Source organism: Phodopus roborovskii, unplaced genomic scaffold, assembly GCF_943737965.1.
Source record: "Phodopus roborovskii unplaced genomic scaffold, PHOROB, whole genome shotgun sequence".
NCBI classification, from domain to species: Eukaryota; Metazoa; Chordata; class Mammalia; order Rodentia; family Cricetidae; genus Phodopus; species Phodopus roborovskii.
In genome coordinates, this window is record NW_026126482.1 from 18,639,040 (window position 1) to 18,655,111 (window position 16,072).

Sequence of the window (16,072 nt, forward strand, 5' to 3'; positions counted from 1 at the left end):
AGCACACACTCCACCACCCTATGAACTGTAACCATATCCACAGGCCCTTGGAGCAGAGTTGGAATCAGATGTGCCCTCTGCCTACTGACAAACTCTGGGCTTCCTCTGACACTAGAGCAGCCCCTCCCAGTTCTTCCTGCCACCTGCTACTGTCCCCAGGGGTGCCTCTGGTGGTCCTTCTCTCTTACTGGACTCTTGGCGCCCTCTACCCCTTTCTCCCCCCCCCCCCAGGCCTGAGGAGTGCCGGAGCAACCCACAGTTCCTCCTGCTTCAACACTTAGGGGGAAGGGAGGGAGGGGGGAAGGGACAGTCCTTGCTCTGCACTCAGTGAAAAAGCCCTGAGGATTCTGCAAAGCATGCTCTATGGTAGTTAATTTTGTCTTCATTAAAGCAAAATGTATGTACCAGCGTTTGGGAGCTGGGAGCTTCACAATGGATAAGACACATGGAGATCTCTACTCTCTAAAACTCGGGGTTTCCAGGGTGGGAGAAATGGCTTAGCAGTTAAGAGCACCCAAATGAAACACTTCCCTGGCAGGGAAGGAGAGGCCCCAAAGCCTCGGGTGGTTAAAGGAGATAAACAAAAGGTTACATGTTCCAGAGACAAAACCTTGAAAGATTCTAGAGACCCCTATCAACAGAAGAAAAAGGAGTAAACAGCCACTGTGACCTGAGAGGCTGACCCCTGACCTTGAGAGGCTGACCCCTGACCTCCCAAAGAGATAGATGTTTAGAATACAGAGCTGCCTGCTAGCCACATGGAGGAGCTCTGGGGTCCTGGGCACCATGGTCACAGTTTGTGGGAGTCATCACACGTGGTGAGGTAGGCTTTCCAGTGATGCCATTAACCCCTTTATTTAACTCTAGTAAAAAAACAAAACAAAACAACTCACTACTTCACCCAACTGGACAGTGGTGCAGTCATGACTTTGGTTTGCCGTGCACTCCTTTTCTGGGATGAAGTGTGTGTGTGTGTGTGTGTGTGTGTGTGTGTGTGTGTGTGTGTGTGTGTTTCATCCACATGAGTGTGCAGATGTGCACACCTGTGCATGAGAAGCCAGAGGACACTGGGTGTTTTCCTGTTGCTGTCTGCCTTGTTCCCTTGAAACATAGCCTTTCACTGAACTAAAAGCTTGCTATTTAGGTGAGGCTGTCTGGACATCAGGCTTGCAGGACCCTCCTGTCTCCACTTCCCAGCGCTGGGGTCTTAAGCATACACAGTTATGTGCAGCTCTTTATGTGGGTGCTGGGAGTCAAACTCCGGTCCTCGTGCTTGATGCTTGCACAGCACGTGCTCTCATCTCCCTGGCCCCAAATGTGCTATTATAGTCGTCATAGAAACTGTGCTGACACCAAAACCAACAGGATAAAATGGTTACCGCCAACTTCAAACACTGCCCCTGGGCTTCATATATTTGTATGGAAGGTGAATTAACTTCCATAATAATTCCATTCAGAAAAGCCATTGGCATTCTGGAAGTGTTACTAACCTGAGCTTGCCATTTTCTCCAATAACCTCCAGCTCCTCTGAAAGTGGGAACCCCACTCTCCGCACTAACACCAGCCCCTGAGATGATGGCTATGTGCTTTGCGCTTGCAAAACACTTCCGGAAATCTGCCATATCTAAACAGAAAATAAAACCTGTGTCAATCCAGAGTACCAACAGGACATTTATATTCCACATCAATTGTTTATGTCGTGGAACTTGACACTGAATAAAATCACACCATGTGATACTTTAATAGGGGCTGAAGAGCGGGGACACGGTGCTTCACAACCATCTAGAACTCCAGTTCCAGAGGATCTGGCGCCCTCTTCTGACATCTGTGGGCAACACACACACACACACACACACACACACACACACACACACACACAGGCAAGCACTCTTACATATAAAGTAAAACTTCAAAACATGAAAGATTTAAGATATTCCAATAAAAAGCATTCCTCGGGGCTGGTCAGAGGGCTCAGAGAATAAGGGCACTTGCCACCAAGCCTGATGACCTGAGTTCAGTCCCTATGCGGTGGTAGAACAGACTTGTACAAGCTGTCCTCTGACCTACACACACCTTAGCACACATGTGCCCCTGTCCCTTAAATAAATAAAGTTTAAGAAACATTTCCTGTACCATGAAAACATCGTCTTGTACACTGAGTGGGTGGATACATGGTATCTCAGGGAAATGACGGCTTTGGGCGCACACCTAGCATGGCATCTCAGCACCCCTCCATCCCACGGTATGATCTAAACTGCTTGCTCTCCGTATACTTGGCTCCATGGGTTGCTTGGTGTCCATGATACTCTTGTCTTAGAGCACGGTTGTGCAGATGTGAAAGGGTTAATGGATCCATATTTCTTGTGTAAAGCCAGGACAAAGCCTGTGACCAAGCTGAACTGAAGCCCATTAGATACCAGACATCTAAAATTCTCCTCACAGCCACTCGTCCTGTGAAAATCACGTTAAACCCCAGCACCGTGTCCAGCGTGGGCATTTATAAGGATGACTTACTTGAACTTGGACGAGCCATGGTGAGGCAAATCTTGCTTTGTGGGGAGCCTGGAAGCTTCAGTCTACAACACAGCTGGGAAATGAATCGGCTTGGAACAATCTGGAGTGGTCGCATCAGGTTTTCTTTGAGGTACTACTTGTCCAAAGTTAGAAAAGTTGAAGAAGTTAGAAAAGTTATAAAGTAACACAGAAACGTTCATAAAACATTCAAATACATAGTGTATCTTTGTCTTGTTAGAGATGGTATTGCAAGTTTACAAGTACAAACATTTTGGTGATTCAAAATAACTAGTCCTAAGTAGAAAAATCTCATAAATATACTCAGCCAGCAGAACATGGTTAATCCAGCCTGCTTCAAATGTGCTCGCAATACCACTTAATGTGAAATCCCTTAGAATTTATTTATTTATTTCTTTATTGCAACAGAATCCGGTTACATATTGCAGAGTGGCCTTGAATAATGGTCCTCCTATTGCAGCCTCCCAAAGCCGGAGATTCCAAGCCTGTATGCCACCATGCTAAATAATTTTTAAGCCTCTGGGGGTAGGTAAAACCCAGGGCTTTGATTGTAGCAGGTACATGGAGCTACACCCCAGATCCTTATCTTGTGCCTTACTGAACACTGAACTAAAAATGAAGCATTGTGATGGTGCTGCTGAAAACTCTATGAGGTCACAGTGAGTAAGGAACTATATTGGCAAGAATGCCCTAACAAGGGAGAGGCAGGAGGGGCAGGAGTTCAAAGTCATCCTCGGAGATGTAGGGAGGATGAGCCACAAGAGAGCCTAGCAAAAAAAAAAAAAAAAAAAAAAAAAAAAAATCAAAACAAGCCCGGTGGTGGTGGGTGGCTTTAATCCCAGAACTCGGGAAACAGTGAGTTCGAAGCCAGCCAAGTCTACAGAGAGAATTCTAGGACAGCCAGGTCAGTAGCACAGAGAAACTCTGTCTCAAACAACCAAAAAAGGAACAAAACAAAAAGCTCCCAAGACAAAATGAAACAAAAGAAAAGAAAAATGATAAAACAAAAAGGACACCCTTACTTGAAGCCACAGATTGCTGCTCAGGTGTCCAATACCTGTCCTGAGATCCTCAGGAATGCAAAACCTCCAGTTCCAGCCCAGGCCATAGTCAGACCCTGGCCGAGCCCACAAGCCACTAGGTAATCTTGATGGCCACTCATGTTTGGGATCATGGTTGTGGAGACTTGGGAAAGTGTTAAATGTGAAGAGTGTGTGCATGTGCGTATGTGTGTGTAATGAAGATCAAAGAGCAACTTAAGGTATAGATCCTCAGAATTGAGACAGGAATCTCACTGGGATCTAGAACTTGCTAAGTAAGCTAAGAGACCTAGGGATTTACCTGTTTCTGTCTCTCCAGTGCACACACCACCACACCTAGATTTTTTTTTAACATGAGGCCTGGGATCAGACACTTTACTAAGCTACCTCCCCAGCCCCAAACATGAGAATTCTTAATAAACCAAAACAAAAAGGTTGTATTTATAACAGTACAAAACACTTTTTTAAAACCTGGCTACCTTTTTTCAAGTGTATTTTTTTTTAGTTTTAATAATGGAGAGTGTTTTTTTTGTTTGTTTGTTTTGTTTTTTGTTTTTGTTTTTGTGTGTGTGTGTGTGTGGTTTTTTTTTTTGTTTTGTTTTGTTTTTTTTTTTTTTTTTCACATGAAAGCAAAAGCTAAGTCAGAAACGTTGGATTCCTAGGAGCTGGAGTTACATACATACTGCAAGAGCATGTCTCGGCTGCTAAGCCATCCCTCCAGCTCCCTGCCTGAGCTTTTGATCAAGGAGTTTTGATGACAAAATGATTTTTGAAAACTGAACTAAACAGCAGCTATGTATACTGCCACCACAAATAAAATGTAGGTGGCAATGAAACTTGTAAGTTGTGAGGCATATTTAGTAAAAATTTATACTTGAGAAATTTTGTAAGAGGGGCTGGGCACGGAGGCATTATCCCTGCAATTGCAACACTCAAGATTCCAGCAGCAGCAGCAGCAGGATTGTTGCTAATCCCCAATCCAAAGCTAGCCTGGTCTATATAGTGAGGTCTAGGTCAGCTAAGACCACATAGTAGATCCAGTGTCAAAGAAAGAATAGCTGGATTGAGCCAAGATGACTTATCACAGACAGTAGAGAATTAGGTTAACAGAAGAGTCTAGAAAAGGACTCAATCCCCATCCATAGAAACAAGTTCAATAAGCAAGGAAAAACATTCACAGTGTGCAATATGGCTATGGGGGGAGGGAGCAGAGCTAGGGAGAGGTTAAGTCAGTAAGAGTCACACCATGCAAGCATAAGAACCTAAGTTCAAATCTTTAGTACTCATATAAAAACCCAGGTGTGACAGACAGCACATGCCTGTGACCTCAGCACTAAGGGGAGGGGACACACTGAGAAAGACTAGAATGTCTGGCCAGTCAGCCAGCCTAGCCAAAAGGCAAGCTCGAGATTCAGTGAGAAATCCCGCCCCCACAAATAAAGTGAGATGGTCCTGGTCACCAAGCCTGATGGCCTGAGTTTGATCCCCAGAACCCACATGGTGGAACAAAAGAACGACTCTGACACTAGCTGTCCCCTGACCTTCACAGTGTGCTACGGCATGAACACTTACCGCACCCCACACACACAAATAAATGTTTTAAAAAAAAAAAAAAAACCTTTTAAGCAAGACAAAAACAGTGGGTTCTGGCCTCCATGCACACTTGCACATACACAACTATGCAATACACATTCACTCACATACCCAAACATACTTTTCTCAAGAATTCATGATTGTATCCCTATGACATTCCAAAATAAGCAAAGACTGCATTTATGGTTGTGATGGAAGGGGAGGAAATACAAGGAGACACGGGGGGGGGGGGGGGGGGGGGAAAGTTGGAGTTGTATAAGAAGGAAAAAGTTCTGGGAAAGAATGTCCCAGCCACCAGCCATGACTACACTGTGATCTTAAAATGGTTAGGACTGTGTGATGGTTATCTTCATTGTCAACTTGACCCCATTTAGATCACCATGGAAACAGCTCTGAGGTCACCTATGAAGGTGCTCCGGGAAGATTTAATTGAGGAGGGAGGACCCACACTGAAGGCGGGTGGCTTCACCCCACAGGTTGGGGTCATAGATTGCATCAAAAGAGAAAGCCAGTCGGGTACCAGCATTCCCTCTCTGCTCCTGACCAGCTGCCATGCCTTCCCTGCCGTGATGGCATGTCCCCTCAACTGTGAGCCAGAGCAAACTCTTCTATCTGTAAGCTGCTTTGTCGGGTGTTTTGTCACAGTGATGAGAAGGATAGGAACTAATATGGATGGTGACATTTACATTTTGTGTATTTTGACCACTGTGTTAAAAGTCAGAATAAGAGAGTTTGGTATCAACTGATAGGATCACCAGAACAACACTGTTGGAGGGGAAACGCCAATTAGCAAGAACTTCATAAGAGATGGGGATGACAAGAGTTCGCTACTAGGATGTTTATTTTAAAATTAAGAATTCCCGTTCAGCGGTGATGGTACACACCTTTAATCCCAGCACTCGGGAGGCAGAGGCAGGAGGATCTCTGTGAGTTGGAGGCCAGCCTGGTCTATACAGTGAGTTTCAGGACAGCCAAGACTGTTTCACAGAGAAACCTTGTCTCAAAAAACAAAAAGAATTTCTAAGAAATTAGTGAATGAATGGGGTGAGTGTGGGAAACAGTTTATACAGAAATACAAAGAGAAGCCAGGTTTTCAATATCTACATGAATATCTTGCTCCATGGTACCTTCCAGAATGTTCACTGTGAAATCTTTTTATTTTATTTTTATTCACTCATTTTTAGACACATAAATGTTTTGCTTGCATTTCTGTGCATTGCATGCCTGGTGCCCTAGGAGTTCAGATGAGGAAACCACACCCCTTGGAATTGGAGTTGTGAGTAACTGTGACCCACCATATGGGTGCTGGGAATGGAACCTGGGCCTCTAAAAGAGTAACAAGTGCTCTTAACTTCCAAGCTGTCTCTCCAGCCCTGATTTTTGGAGGTAAAGGAGCAGCTTCATGGAAAAACCCAAGGTTGCAGGCTTCCTAACGATTGCAAGTATCTCAAAGGACTGATGGGAGGGTTCAGGCTCTCGTGAGGGCACAGAGGGAGGTCACATAAGTGTTTCGCTGCTATGAGGAAGCAGGCCACTTTGGATACTATAGGGGACATTATTGATGAATAAGATTGTTAGAAAGCTTTTGGATTCATGGTTTTGACAACATACTTGCTTGTATCTCAGTCGAGACAGGATAACCAAGTGGTCTAGGTTTTCTCCTGATCCATTGTGGTCACATGTGGTCTTGCCTGATGTTGGCATTCTGTGGCATGGTTTATATTTAACAGAACACCAAGGCCTTGACTCCAAACAGAAGAAAACTAAATGGCCATCAACTTATACACAAGTGAACAAATTATGCTTCTTCACACAACAAAGACTGTTCAGCAAGAAAAAGAACATACTGCTCATACATTCAACCCCATGAATGGCTTCTTAAAGTCTTGGTCAGCAGCAGCTTTGCTGTGAAAAACATGGCTACTACTACCTAGGCCAAGCAATCCAGGATAGCATGACCGGTAACATGACACGGTGACCTCATCTGCCTCCCACAGATGATGCGGTGGGAAGGACAAAGTTGTTGTTTGTGTGTGGTTTTTCTACCAAGATACATTATGTAATTACTAGAAATACCACACAAACTGCTATAATTAAAAAAAAAAAAAAAAAAAAAAAAAAAAAAAAGCAGCACTCAAGAGAAAGATGCCATGAGACAAAGTTCAAGCAGACAGGTTATTTTATTAGGGAAAAGCATCATAAAAATGGGAAAGGGGAGGAGGAGACTGGCCTCCAGAGACAGGAGCAGCAGGAGAGAGGAGAGAGGAAAGACAGGGGAAGAGAGAGAGACAGAAGGATGGAGGTGGGCAGGGCCCTTCTAAAAGGGAACATAGTCAATGTGCACAGGTGGTGCTCTTAGTGGCTGCAGCTGAGGGCGTATCTTGTCAGAACCCTACCGGCAGGCCAGTACAGATGCCTGGATACTAACACACACCTAGTTGAAGGGCACTGTGCAGCATAATCAGCAGCACTTGCCACATTGTTAGCAAAGTTATGAAGGGTGAAGCTTGGGAAACTGTCTCAAGTGGATCCTATACCTAAAACTGGACCTTGGTGAGACATCTAGCAAAAGCTGACTATCTGTTCATTAGTTAGAATATAGTTACACTAGTTGGTAGGATACATGCAAATGACCTAATATAGATAACTATTCCACCTGGGTAAGATGTACATTTTGGGGAAAGTGGGTAAATAATAAAAAGTCTACTATGTTTGCATTACATTTGTTTTGTTTTTCAAGACAGGGTTTCTCTGTGTAGCCCTGGCTGTCCTGGAACTCTCTATGTAGATCAGGCTGGCCTTGAACTCACAGAGTTCTATCTGTCTCTGCCTCCTGAGTGCTGGGATTAAAGATGTGCACCACCATGACCCAGCTCTATTTGCATTATTTCTGGAAGCCTTAGATTATTTCAAAAATAGAGTTGCTTTGCATGAAATAAAACAAACAAAAACACATAGCTAGGGCTGGAGAGATGGTTCAGCAGTAAAATCATTTGCTGCTCTTACCAGGGACCCAGGTTCCATTCCCAGTACTCACACTGTAGCTCACAAGCATTTTGTAACTCTAACTCTAGGAGCTCCTCTTCTGCCCCCACAGGCACCAGGCCCACATATGGCACACAAACATGTAAACAAGTGCCCATATACATAAATAAAAACAATGAAACACACGCACACACACGCACACACGCACACACACACACACACAATACTAAGAAGGCCAACACCAAAGTTACATTCTGAGCCCATTAACAAGATATTCTGAAAAAGGAAAACCATAAGTATAGAAATCCCATCATCGGTTTCAGATCTGGGATGAGCAGACAGGGACCATTAGAACAATGGAAAGTTCTGTATCCTTATTTTGGTTATGCTTTTTGACAACTTGTAAACTGAAAAAAAAAAAAGTGATTTTGACAGTGTGTGCATTGTACTTCAGTCAGAATGAATATCTGAGTTGGGCAAATGTGGAAGATTGAGACTATACCCCAAACTGGCTTAGGACTCACTATGCAATTCTCCTGTCTCAACTTTGTAATAGCTAGGATAACAGACAGAGTCTCCAAGTTCAGGCTTCGTTGTTGCTTGCCTCCTATCACACCCAAAAACCAATTAGACATGGATTGAAGACCTGAAACTGATGCTACAAGAGAAGAGATGAAGTCCTGACATTGCTTGGGCAATGATTTCTTAGCAAGACCCTAAACACAGACAATAAAAGCAGAAACAGACAAACAGGCTGATAAAGGAATCAGTCATTTACAGAGTGGGATAAAATATTTCAAACCATACATCTGATATATGCTAATGTCTAATGGAGGGGACTGGAGAGATGGCTCATCAGTTAACTCTTCCAGGGGACCAGAGTTTGATTCCTAGCATCCATATGGTGACTCACAACCGTCCATAACTCCAGTTCTAGAGAATTCAACACCTTCTTCTGGCCTCCTCAGACACTGCACACATAGTATATAGACATATATGCAGGTAAGACACCCCATACACATAAAGTTAAAAAATAAATCTCAAAAAAATATAAGTAATTTAAATAAAATAAAACATATGGAGGGCTGGTGAGGCGACTCAGATGGTAAAGACACTTGCCACCAAGCTTGAAGATCTGAGTTCAATCCCTGGTGATGGAAAGAATCGAGTCCTGCAAGTTGTCCTCTGACCTCCACATGAGTGTAGTGTGTGTTCTGTACACACACACACACACACACACACACACATACACACACTTAAATATGTAAAATAAACTTATGTATTTTTAAACTCAGGTGCAAGAATGCAACCTAGTTTTAGAAATGAGCAGAGCTCCTGAGTGGGTATTTCTCAAAAGAAGATATTGGGGCAATGAAAATGAAACCACAATCAACTATCACCTCAAATCTGCTGGCCAGGCTACCATCAAAAAGACAAAAGCTAATGTTACCAAGGATGTGGACAGAATGTCAGTTAGCATAGCCATTTGGAAAAACAATATGGAGAGTCCTCCAAAGTTCAAACCAGAGCTGCCATTTACTCTAGCAAGCCCCCTCCTAGCTGTTATAAGGAGACTGAAGGTCAACGTATGAAGATGCATCTGCACTTGGATGTTAAGTTTGGTGTTTTCCACATGGAAACAACCTAGGTGTTGATCAGTAGACAAATAAAGAAAATGCAGCCTATGCACACATAATGCAATATTAAAAGAAAGGATTCTATCATTTGGGACGAATTTCACTACTAATGTAAGTGAAATAAGCTAAGTACAGTGGGGCAGGCGTACTTAAGTGTGGAGTATATAAAAGTGAGACTCACAGAAGCAAAGAACTGATGGAGGGTACCAGAAGCTAGATGTGGGGCACAGTATGGGGACAGGGAGAGATGTCTGTCAAGGGCACAAACTCAGCGAGAGAGAATAAGTTTTACTAGTCTATTGCACAGCACAGTAACCATAGTTGATAACAATGTAATGCATGCTTCAAAATTCTGAAACAAGTAAACTAGAAAGTTTCTTACCACTAAAAAGGAGTGAGATGATAGACATGTTGATTAGCTTGGCTTACTCTTACTATATAACACATGCCTATATCAAAATGAAGAGCTGAAAACTCCAGATCAACTCTGCCCCCCAGCCTTGGCTCCCAGAGACCATGTTGTATGCAAAAGGCCTAGGGCCAAAGCTGAACGCAAAGGAACTCCAGACCCCCCTAGCCTCCTAGATGCTTGGATCCTGGGAACTGTTTGACCACAAAAGAAACTCCCTCTGGAGGAGCTTGCTAGACTGGGTCCCTCCTGTGGAAGGATAGAGCAATCAATAAACCTTGTGCATTTCCATTGGTGGGTCTGTCTCCCTGGTCTCTTTGGGGACTTTTGTGACCTGGGCACAACAATTTGGGGCTTGTCCCAGAATCCCCAGAGACCCTCGGGACCTCAGACCCCTGGAGGTTTTCATCACCCAGCTGGGTGAATTAGATTATTCTCTGTTCTCTGTTATTTTTCCTTTTTTTCTTGCCAGAGTCTCTGACTCAAAACTCTGCAGATCACAAGTACCTAGGCAGAAGCGCTATTAGGTAGACCTGGAGGAACCAGAAGATGTCCCTCTTCCTCATCAGGACAGGGCCCCATCTGGGGCCATCCCGTCGGGATCCCTGGATCCTAACTGTTCTTCTGAAAGTTCTGAGGACAATGAGCCCCTGGTGGGCCTTTGTCCAATCTGTACGTTTTTTGGCCTGATCAAACCAGACCAAAACTGACCCTCTGAATTCTGCAGAACTCTGGTACTCTGATACTCTGTCTTGGGCCCTTCTGTCTGACTGTTGTGTTTGTCTCTTTTCTGTTTGTTTTACTGTCAATGGCCTCATCATCAGGACTGAAAATGGGTACAACTCCATCCTCACCCCTTGACTTGACTTTGGCCCATTGCGGCAACGTTAGAGCGACTGCCCATTACAACAGTGTTAATGTCAAAAAGGACAAATGGGTTACTTCTGTTCCTCCGAGTGGCCTACCTTTAATGTCGGATGGCCATCTGGAGGGTCTTTTCATTTAGATCTCATTTCCAGGGGCGAAGAGATTGCTTTCAGACCCTGAACAAGATATACTACTGATCAAATCCCCTACATTGCCACTTGGCAAGGACTCATGGATGGAGTTGATGGGACCTTCCTCTGGGTTAAGCTACTTCTTGTCCCATCTACTCCCTCTGCCGCCCCCCACCCCAGCGTCACCATTACAGGGTTCCCCATGAAGAAGGAAGTGGCTAATCCCATTCTCCAAGGAGGAACAAGAAAAGCTAATCTCTTTCCTTTCCCCTACTCTCTTCCCCCTCTTCGATCTGAACCCCCACAGGCACCCCTCCAGGCAGACAGTCATCCACCCACACAGCCAGGCTCTACAATGCCAGACCCCCCTGAAATGCTTTACCAAGGGCCGGCACAAGTAACTAAAAGTCAGAAGAGAACAAGCACCAGAACCAGATTGCCCAGTGGGTCCCCTGTTGAGGTGGGGAACCAGCCCTTTCACGACTGGCCATTTGCCACTAGTGACCTTTACAACTGGCATTCACCTAACGCCTCCTTTCCACAAAACCCTGGGGACCTTATTAACCTCTTAGAAACTGTCCCTTTTACTCATCAGCCCACTTGGGACGATGGCCAACAACTCCTCAAAGTCTTATTTACTACTGAAGAAGATCAGGATCCTGGAAGTGTCTCAGAAATTGGTTCCGGGGCCAACCAGGGAGCCTTCCACTGACTCTGCTGTCGCCAGCACCAACTTTCCTTCCAGTTGTCCAGATTGGGACTACCCAAAGAACAGTACACTCAGGAAGACCGGTAACCCATTCGTTTCTGATAATACCAGAATGTCCATATCCCCTCTTGGGCCGAGACCTGCTTACTAAAATGAGAGCTCAGATCCACTTTTCTGATAAAGGGGCCATTCTACTCTATCAAGACAGGAGGCCAGCTTAAGTCCTGGTCACGAGTAACTCGGCCGAGGAACACAAAATCTACCAAGAGCCGATAAAACCTGAACCTAATATAAAGGACTGGCTTCAGAAATTCCCCCTTGCATGGGCAGAGATGGGGGGCATGGGGCTGGTACATCACCGGCCTCCAATTTACGTTGAAATCAAGGTGGGGGCAGACACAGTTAAGGTTCACCAATACCCCACACTCCACAAAGCAAAGAAAGGGATTACACTCTACATACGGCAGCTACTAAGAGCTCAGGGTCCTGAGGCCCATACAGTCAGCCTGGAACACCCACCTACTACCGGTAAAAAAAAAAAAAAAAAAAAAAAAAAAAAAAAAGCCTCACACCAATGATTACCGGCCAGTACAGGACCTGAGAGAAGTTACCAAAAGAGTAACGGGCATTCATTCACCCTACAGTGCCTAACTTCTACACCCTACTCAGCACGCTGCCCCCAGACTGACAACGGTACAGTTCTGGATTTAAAGGATGCCTTCTTCAGCCTTCTGCTGGCCCCTAAAAGTCAGGCATATTTCACCTTTGAATGGCATGACCCCGAAATTGGGATCAGTAGCCAGTTAACCTGGACCCGGCTCCACCAAGGATTTAAAAACTCGCCCACCATCTTTGATGAGGCATTACACGAAGATCTGGGTGAGTACAGAACCCAAAACGCAGATATCATTCTGTTACAATATGTAGATGACTTGCTGATTGAGGCAGCTGACCTAGAAAAATGCCTAAAAGGCACAAAGAATCTGTTACAAACTCTAGGAGTCCTGGGGTACAGAGTATCAGCAAAGAAAGCCCAACTTTGCCAAAGACAGGTAATGTATCTGGGATATGTGCTTTAAAAAGGCCAATGATGGCTTTCAGATGTCTGAAAAGCAACTGTGTTAAAAATCCCAATCCCCACTTCTACCAAACAAGTGAGGGAATTCTTGGGCACCGCTAGGTTCTGCCACCTCTGGGTCCCAGGGTTTGTAGAGATAGCCAAACCCTTATATGAGGCAACCAAGGAAAAACCAGGCTTTGCCTGGACAGACAATCAGCAGCAGGCATTTCACACTCTAAAACAGAAGTTGCTTGAGGCGCCAGCTCTGGGCTTACCAGATATAAACAGGCCCTTCTACCTGCTTGTGGATGAACATAATGGGGTAGCGAAGGGTACACTGACTCAGACTGGGGCCCTGGAAGAGACCGGTGGCATATTTATCAAAGAAACTCCCCTGTAGTCTCCAGGAAATTCAATTCTGAAAAATATTGGTACAACAGGCCACCTGCAAGCCATAGAAACCACAAAATGTTCCTTTCCAGCACCGACCTATGAGAATAATGGGTACGCAGGTATTAAATGCCAAAACTGTAAGCAAAGGTAACCCACCATTAACTCGGAGGGGTACTTGATTCCCCACAATGCTACTTGGTGGGCATGCTCCACAGGCCTTACTCCCTGCACACACACAAAGATAATTACAGAGACTAAGGGCTTCTGCATGCTAATCCAGTTGCTCCCCAGACTCATCTGTCATACAGAGGAACTGCTATTAGACCTCACAGAAAACCACAGAGCTAACTACAATCACCCTCAGCCTCTTAGTAGGGGTAGCAGGTATCGTAAGTAGGGACAGGAACCACAGCTCTCATAGAGCAGGGACAACATTATTTTACTTTAAAAAGAAGTCTAGACAATGATTTTTAAAAGAATAGACGATTCCATTACTCACCTAGAAGACTCCCTTTCCTCCCTGGCTGAGGTAGGTAGCCCTACAAAATCTTAGGGGTTTAGATTTACTATTCCTCCAGTAAACTGGATTGTGTGCAGCCCTAAGGGGGAATGCTGTTTTTAGAGAGACCATTCAGGCGGCATAAAAGAACATGGCTAAAATCAGAGAAGGGCTAGAAAAACGGAGAAGAGAACACGAAGCTCAACAAGGATGGCTTGAATCTTGGTTTAATAACTCACCCTGGTTCAACAATGTTCATATCCATGCTAACAGGACCCCTAGTTGTCCTCCTTCTCCTGCTTACATTTGGTCCCTGTATTCTAAATAGACTAGTACAGTTTACAAAGGATAGACTGGGAACCATACAGCTGATGGTTCAATGATCACATTACAGGCCCTTAGCAACAGAAGACAATTAAAAACTAAGCCTTAGACATTCATGATTGGATTAGTGCCAAAACCAGAGGAGAAAATGAAGAGCTGAAAACTCCAGATCAACTCTCCCCACCATCCCACCCCAAGTCTTCGCTCCTAGAGACCATGTTGTATACAACAGGCTTAGGGCCAAAGCTGAACACAAAGGAACTCCAGACACCCCTAGCCTCCTAGATGCTTGGATCCTGGGGACTGTTTGACCACAAAAGAAACTCCCTCTGGAGGAGCTTGCTAGACTGGGTCCCTCCTGTGGAAGTATAGAGCAACCAATAAATCTTATGTATTTGCATGGGTGGGTCTGTCTCCCTGGTCTCTTTGGGGACCTTTGTGACTTGGGCACAACAAAAACACCCCAATCGCACCCCAGATATATACACAATTATCTCGTCAACTCAAATGCAGGAGTTTTAAGTGCCGGCAGAAGCGTTCACAGGGTTTCAGTGAAGACTCGTTGGACACCAAAAGCTCCACAAATGAGATCAATACACCAGTCCCAGGCTTTGACTCTGACTGGCTCTACTCACGCCCGTTCCTGTCAAGGCTACCTGCCATTAAAACCTAAAAAAGGGTACAGCCTAGGACCCGGCTGATAACCTCTCCGAACACCTGCTTCCAGCCCCCCAGCCTCTGGTTTTCCTTCAACCTCTCTGCAGGCGCCCGCTCCTGACCTTCCATCTTTCCAGAGCTGAAAAATCGCGCCCACCTCCCTGCCCCAGTTCCCACACCACTCGCAAAACCTTGGGGCACCATCCTCCTGGCTTGGTCTTAATCTTTCCCCATTTCTCTGCTGCCACGATCGTCAAATCCTGCCGGCTCGCCCTCTCTACCCTCAGACTGTGTCGCGATCCGCCCCTTCCTGCACTCCCCGCCACCACTACAGCCTGCCCTGTCACCTTAGCCAAAGTGCCCTTCCTCCAGGTCACCGCCTTCCGGGGCCCTGCTTCTTCCTGGGATTTCTCTCCCACCCATCGCCCATTCTGCCACCCACCCTGTCGCAGCCTTCTCTACAGGCGCTAGGCCACGCATGCGCGGGGTGGAGCGCGCGGAGCCAGGACAAAGCCGGGACCCCTCTAGCCCAGCGCGAGACGCACCTACAGAAGGCGTTGGGGACGGAGGGAGCTGGAGGAGAGGCCGCGGGGCGGAGCGCTCGGCGTCCTGGTGTCCCATCCCGGCTGCAGCGGCCCCTGCCGGAGACCCGGAACGATCCTTGCTTTGTGGTTTCAGTGGCATCATCAGTGGAAGACACTGGGACTTGCTTTTATCTTTATGACCTTCCAAGATTCACTCCACTTCTCAGAGAAGTCATGAACTACAGCCTACTCTGCTGCCTCCTTGAGCACACTGGGGGACGACAGTTTCAGGACAGAGTTTAGGAAAATCAAAGTCGTTTCCCTGGAACTCCCGTGGCAAACCCTGGAGAGACGGTTCCAGGCTAGCCCAAACCTCTGTAACCTAATGGAGAGGTTGTGGTTCACTACTGGTGGCGCCGAGATCCACCGGTTTTAGGGACTTCTCTGCCTTTCTAAGATACTGGTAATGGACCCAGGGGACCAGAAGGGGAAATAACCTGAGAACATTCATATTTATCTTTCTTTCCCAGCTTAAATCTTGAATGCCCCCATTGGATGGACATTCTGCCCACTTTGAAGGCGGCCTGGACAAAGTATTGTTTTCCACTGCTTTGCTTTGTGAGGTTGTTTGTTTGTTTAGTGTTGGAGATATTGAACTTCACGTTAGGCAACTTTCTGTACTGAGCTACATCTCCAGCCCTTTTGTTGCTTT

At 45.6% G+C, this 16,072-nt stretch overlaps 1 protein-coding gene across 1 annotated transcript in view; it reads right to left on the reverse strand.

Moving 5' to 3' along the window:
• Positions 1-15,398, reverse strand: part of Sirt5 (sirtuin 5) — a 30,725-nt gene extending 15,327 nt beyond the window's left edge. Inside the window, exons 1-3 of the mRNA XM_051194370.1 lie at positions 15,382-15,398; positions 2,515-2,647; positions 1,491-1,624 (exon numbers count right to left, since the gene is read on the reverse strand). Coding sequence (XP_051050327.1) covers positions 1,491-1,624; positions 2,515-2,629 — 249 coding nt within the window. The 5' untranslated portion in view covers positions 2,630-2,647; positions 15,382-15,398. The remainder of the gene's footprint in view (positions 1-1,490; positions 1,625-2,514; positions 2,648-15,381) is intronic.
• Positions 15,399-16,072: the final 674 nt, after the last annotated feature.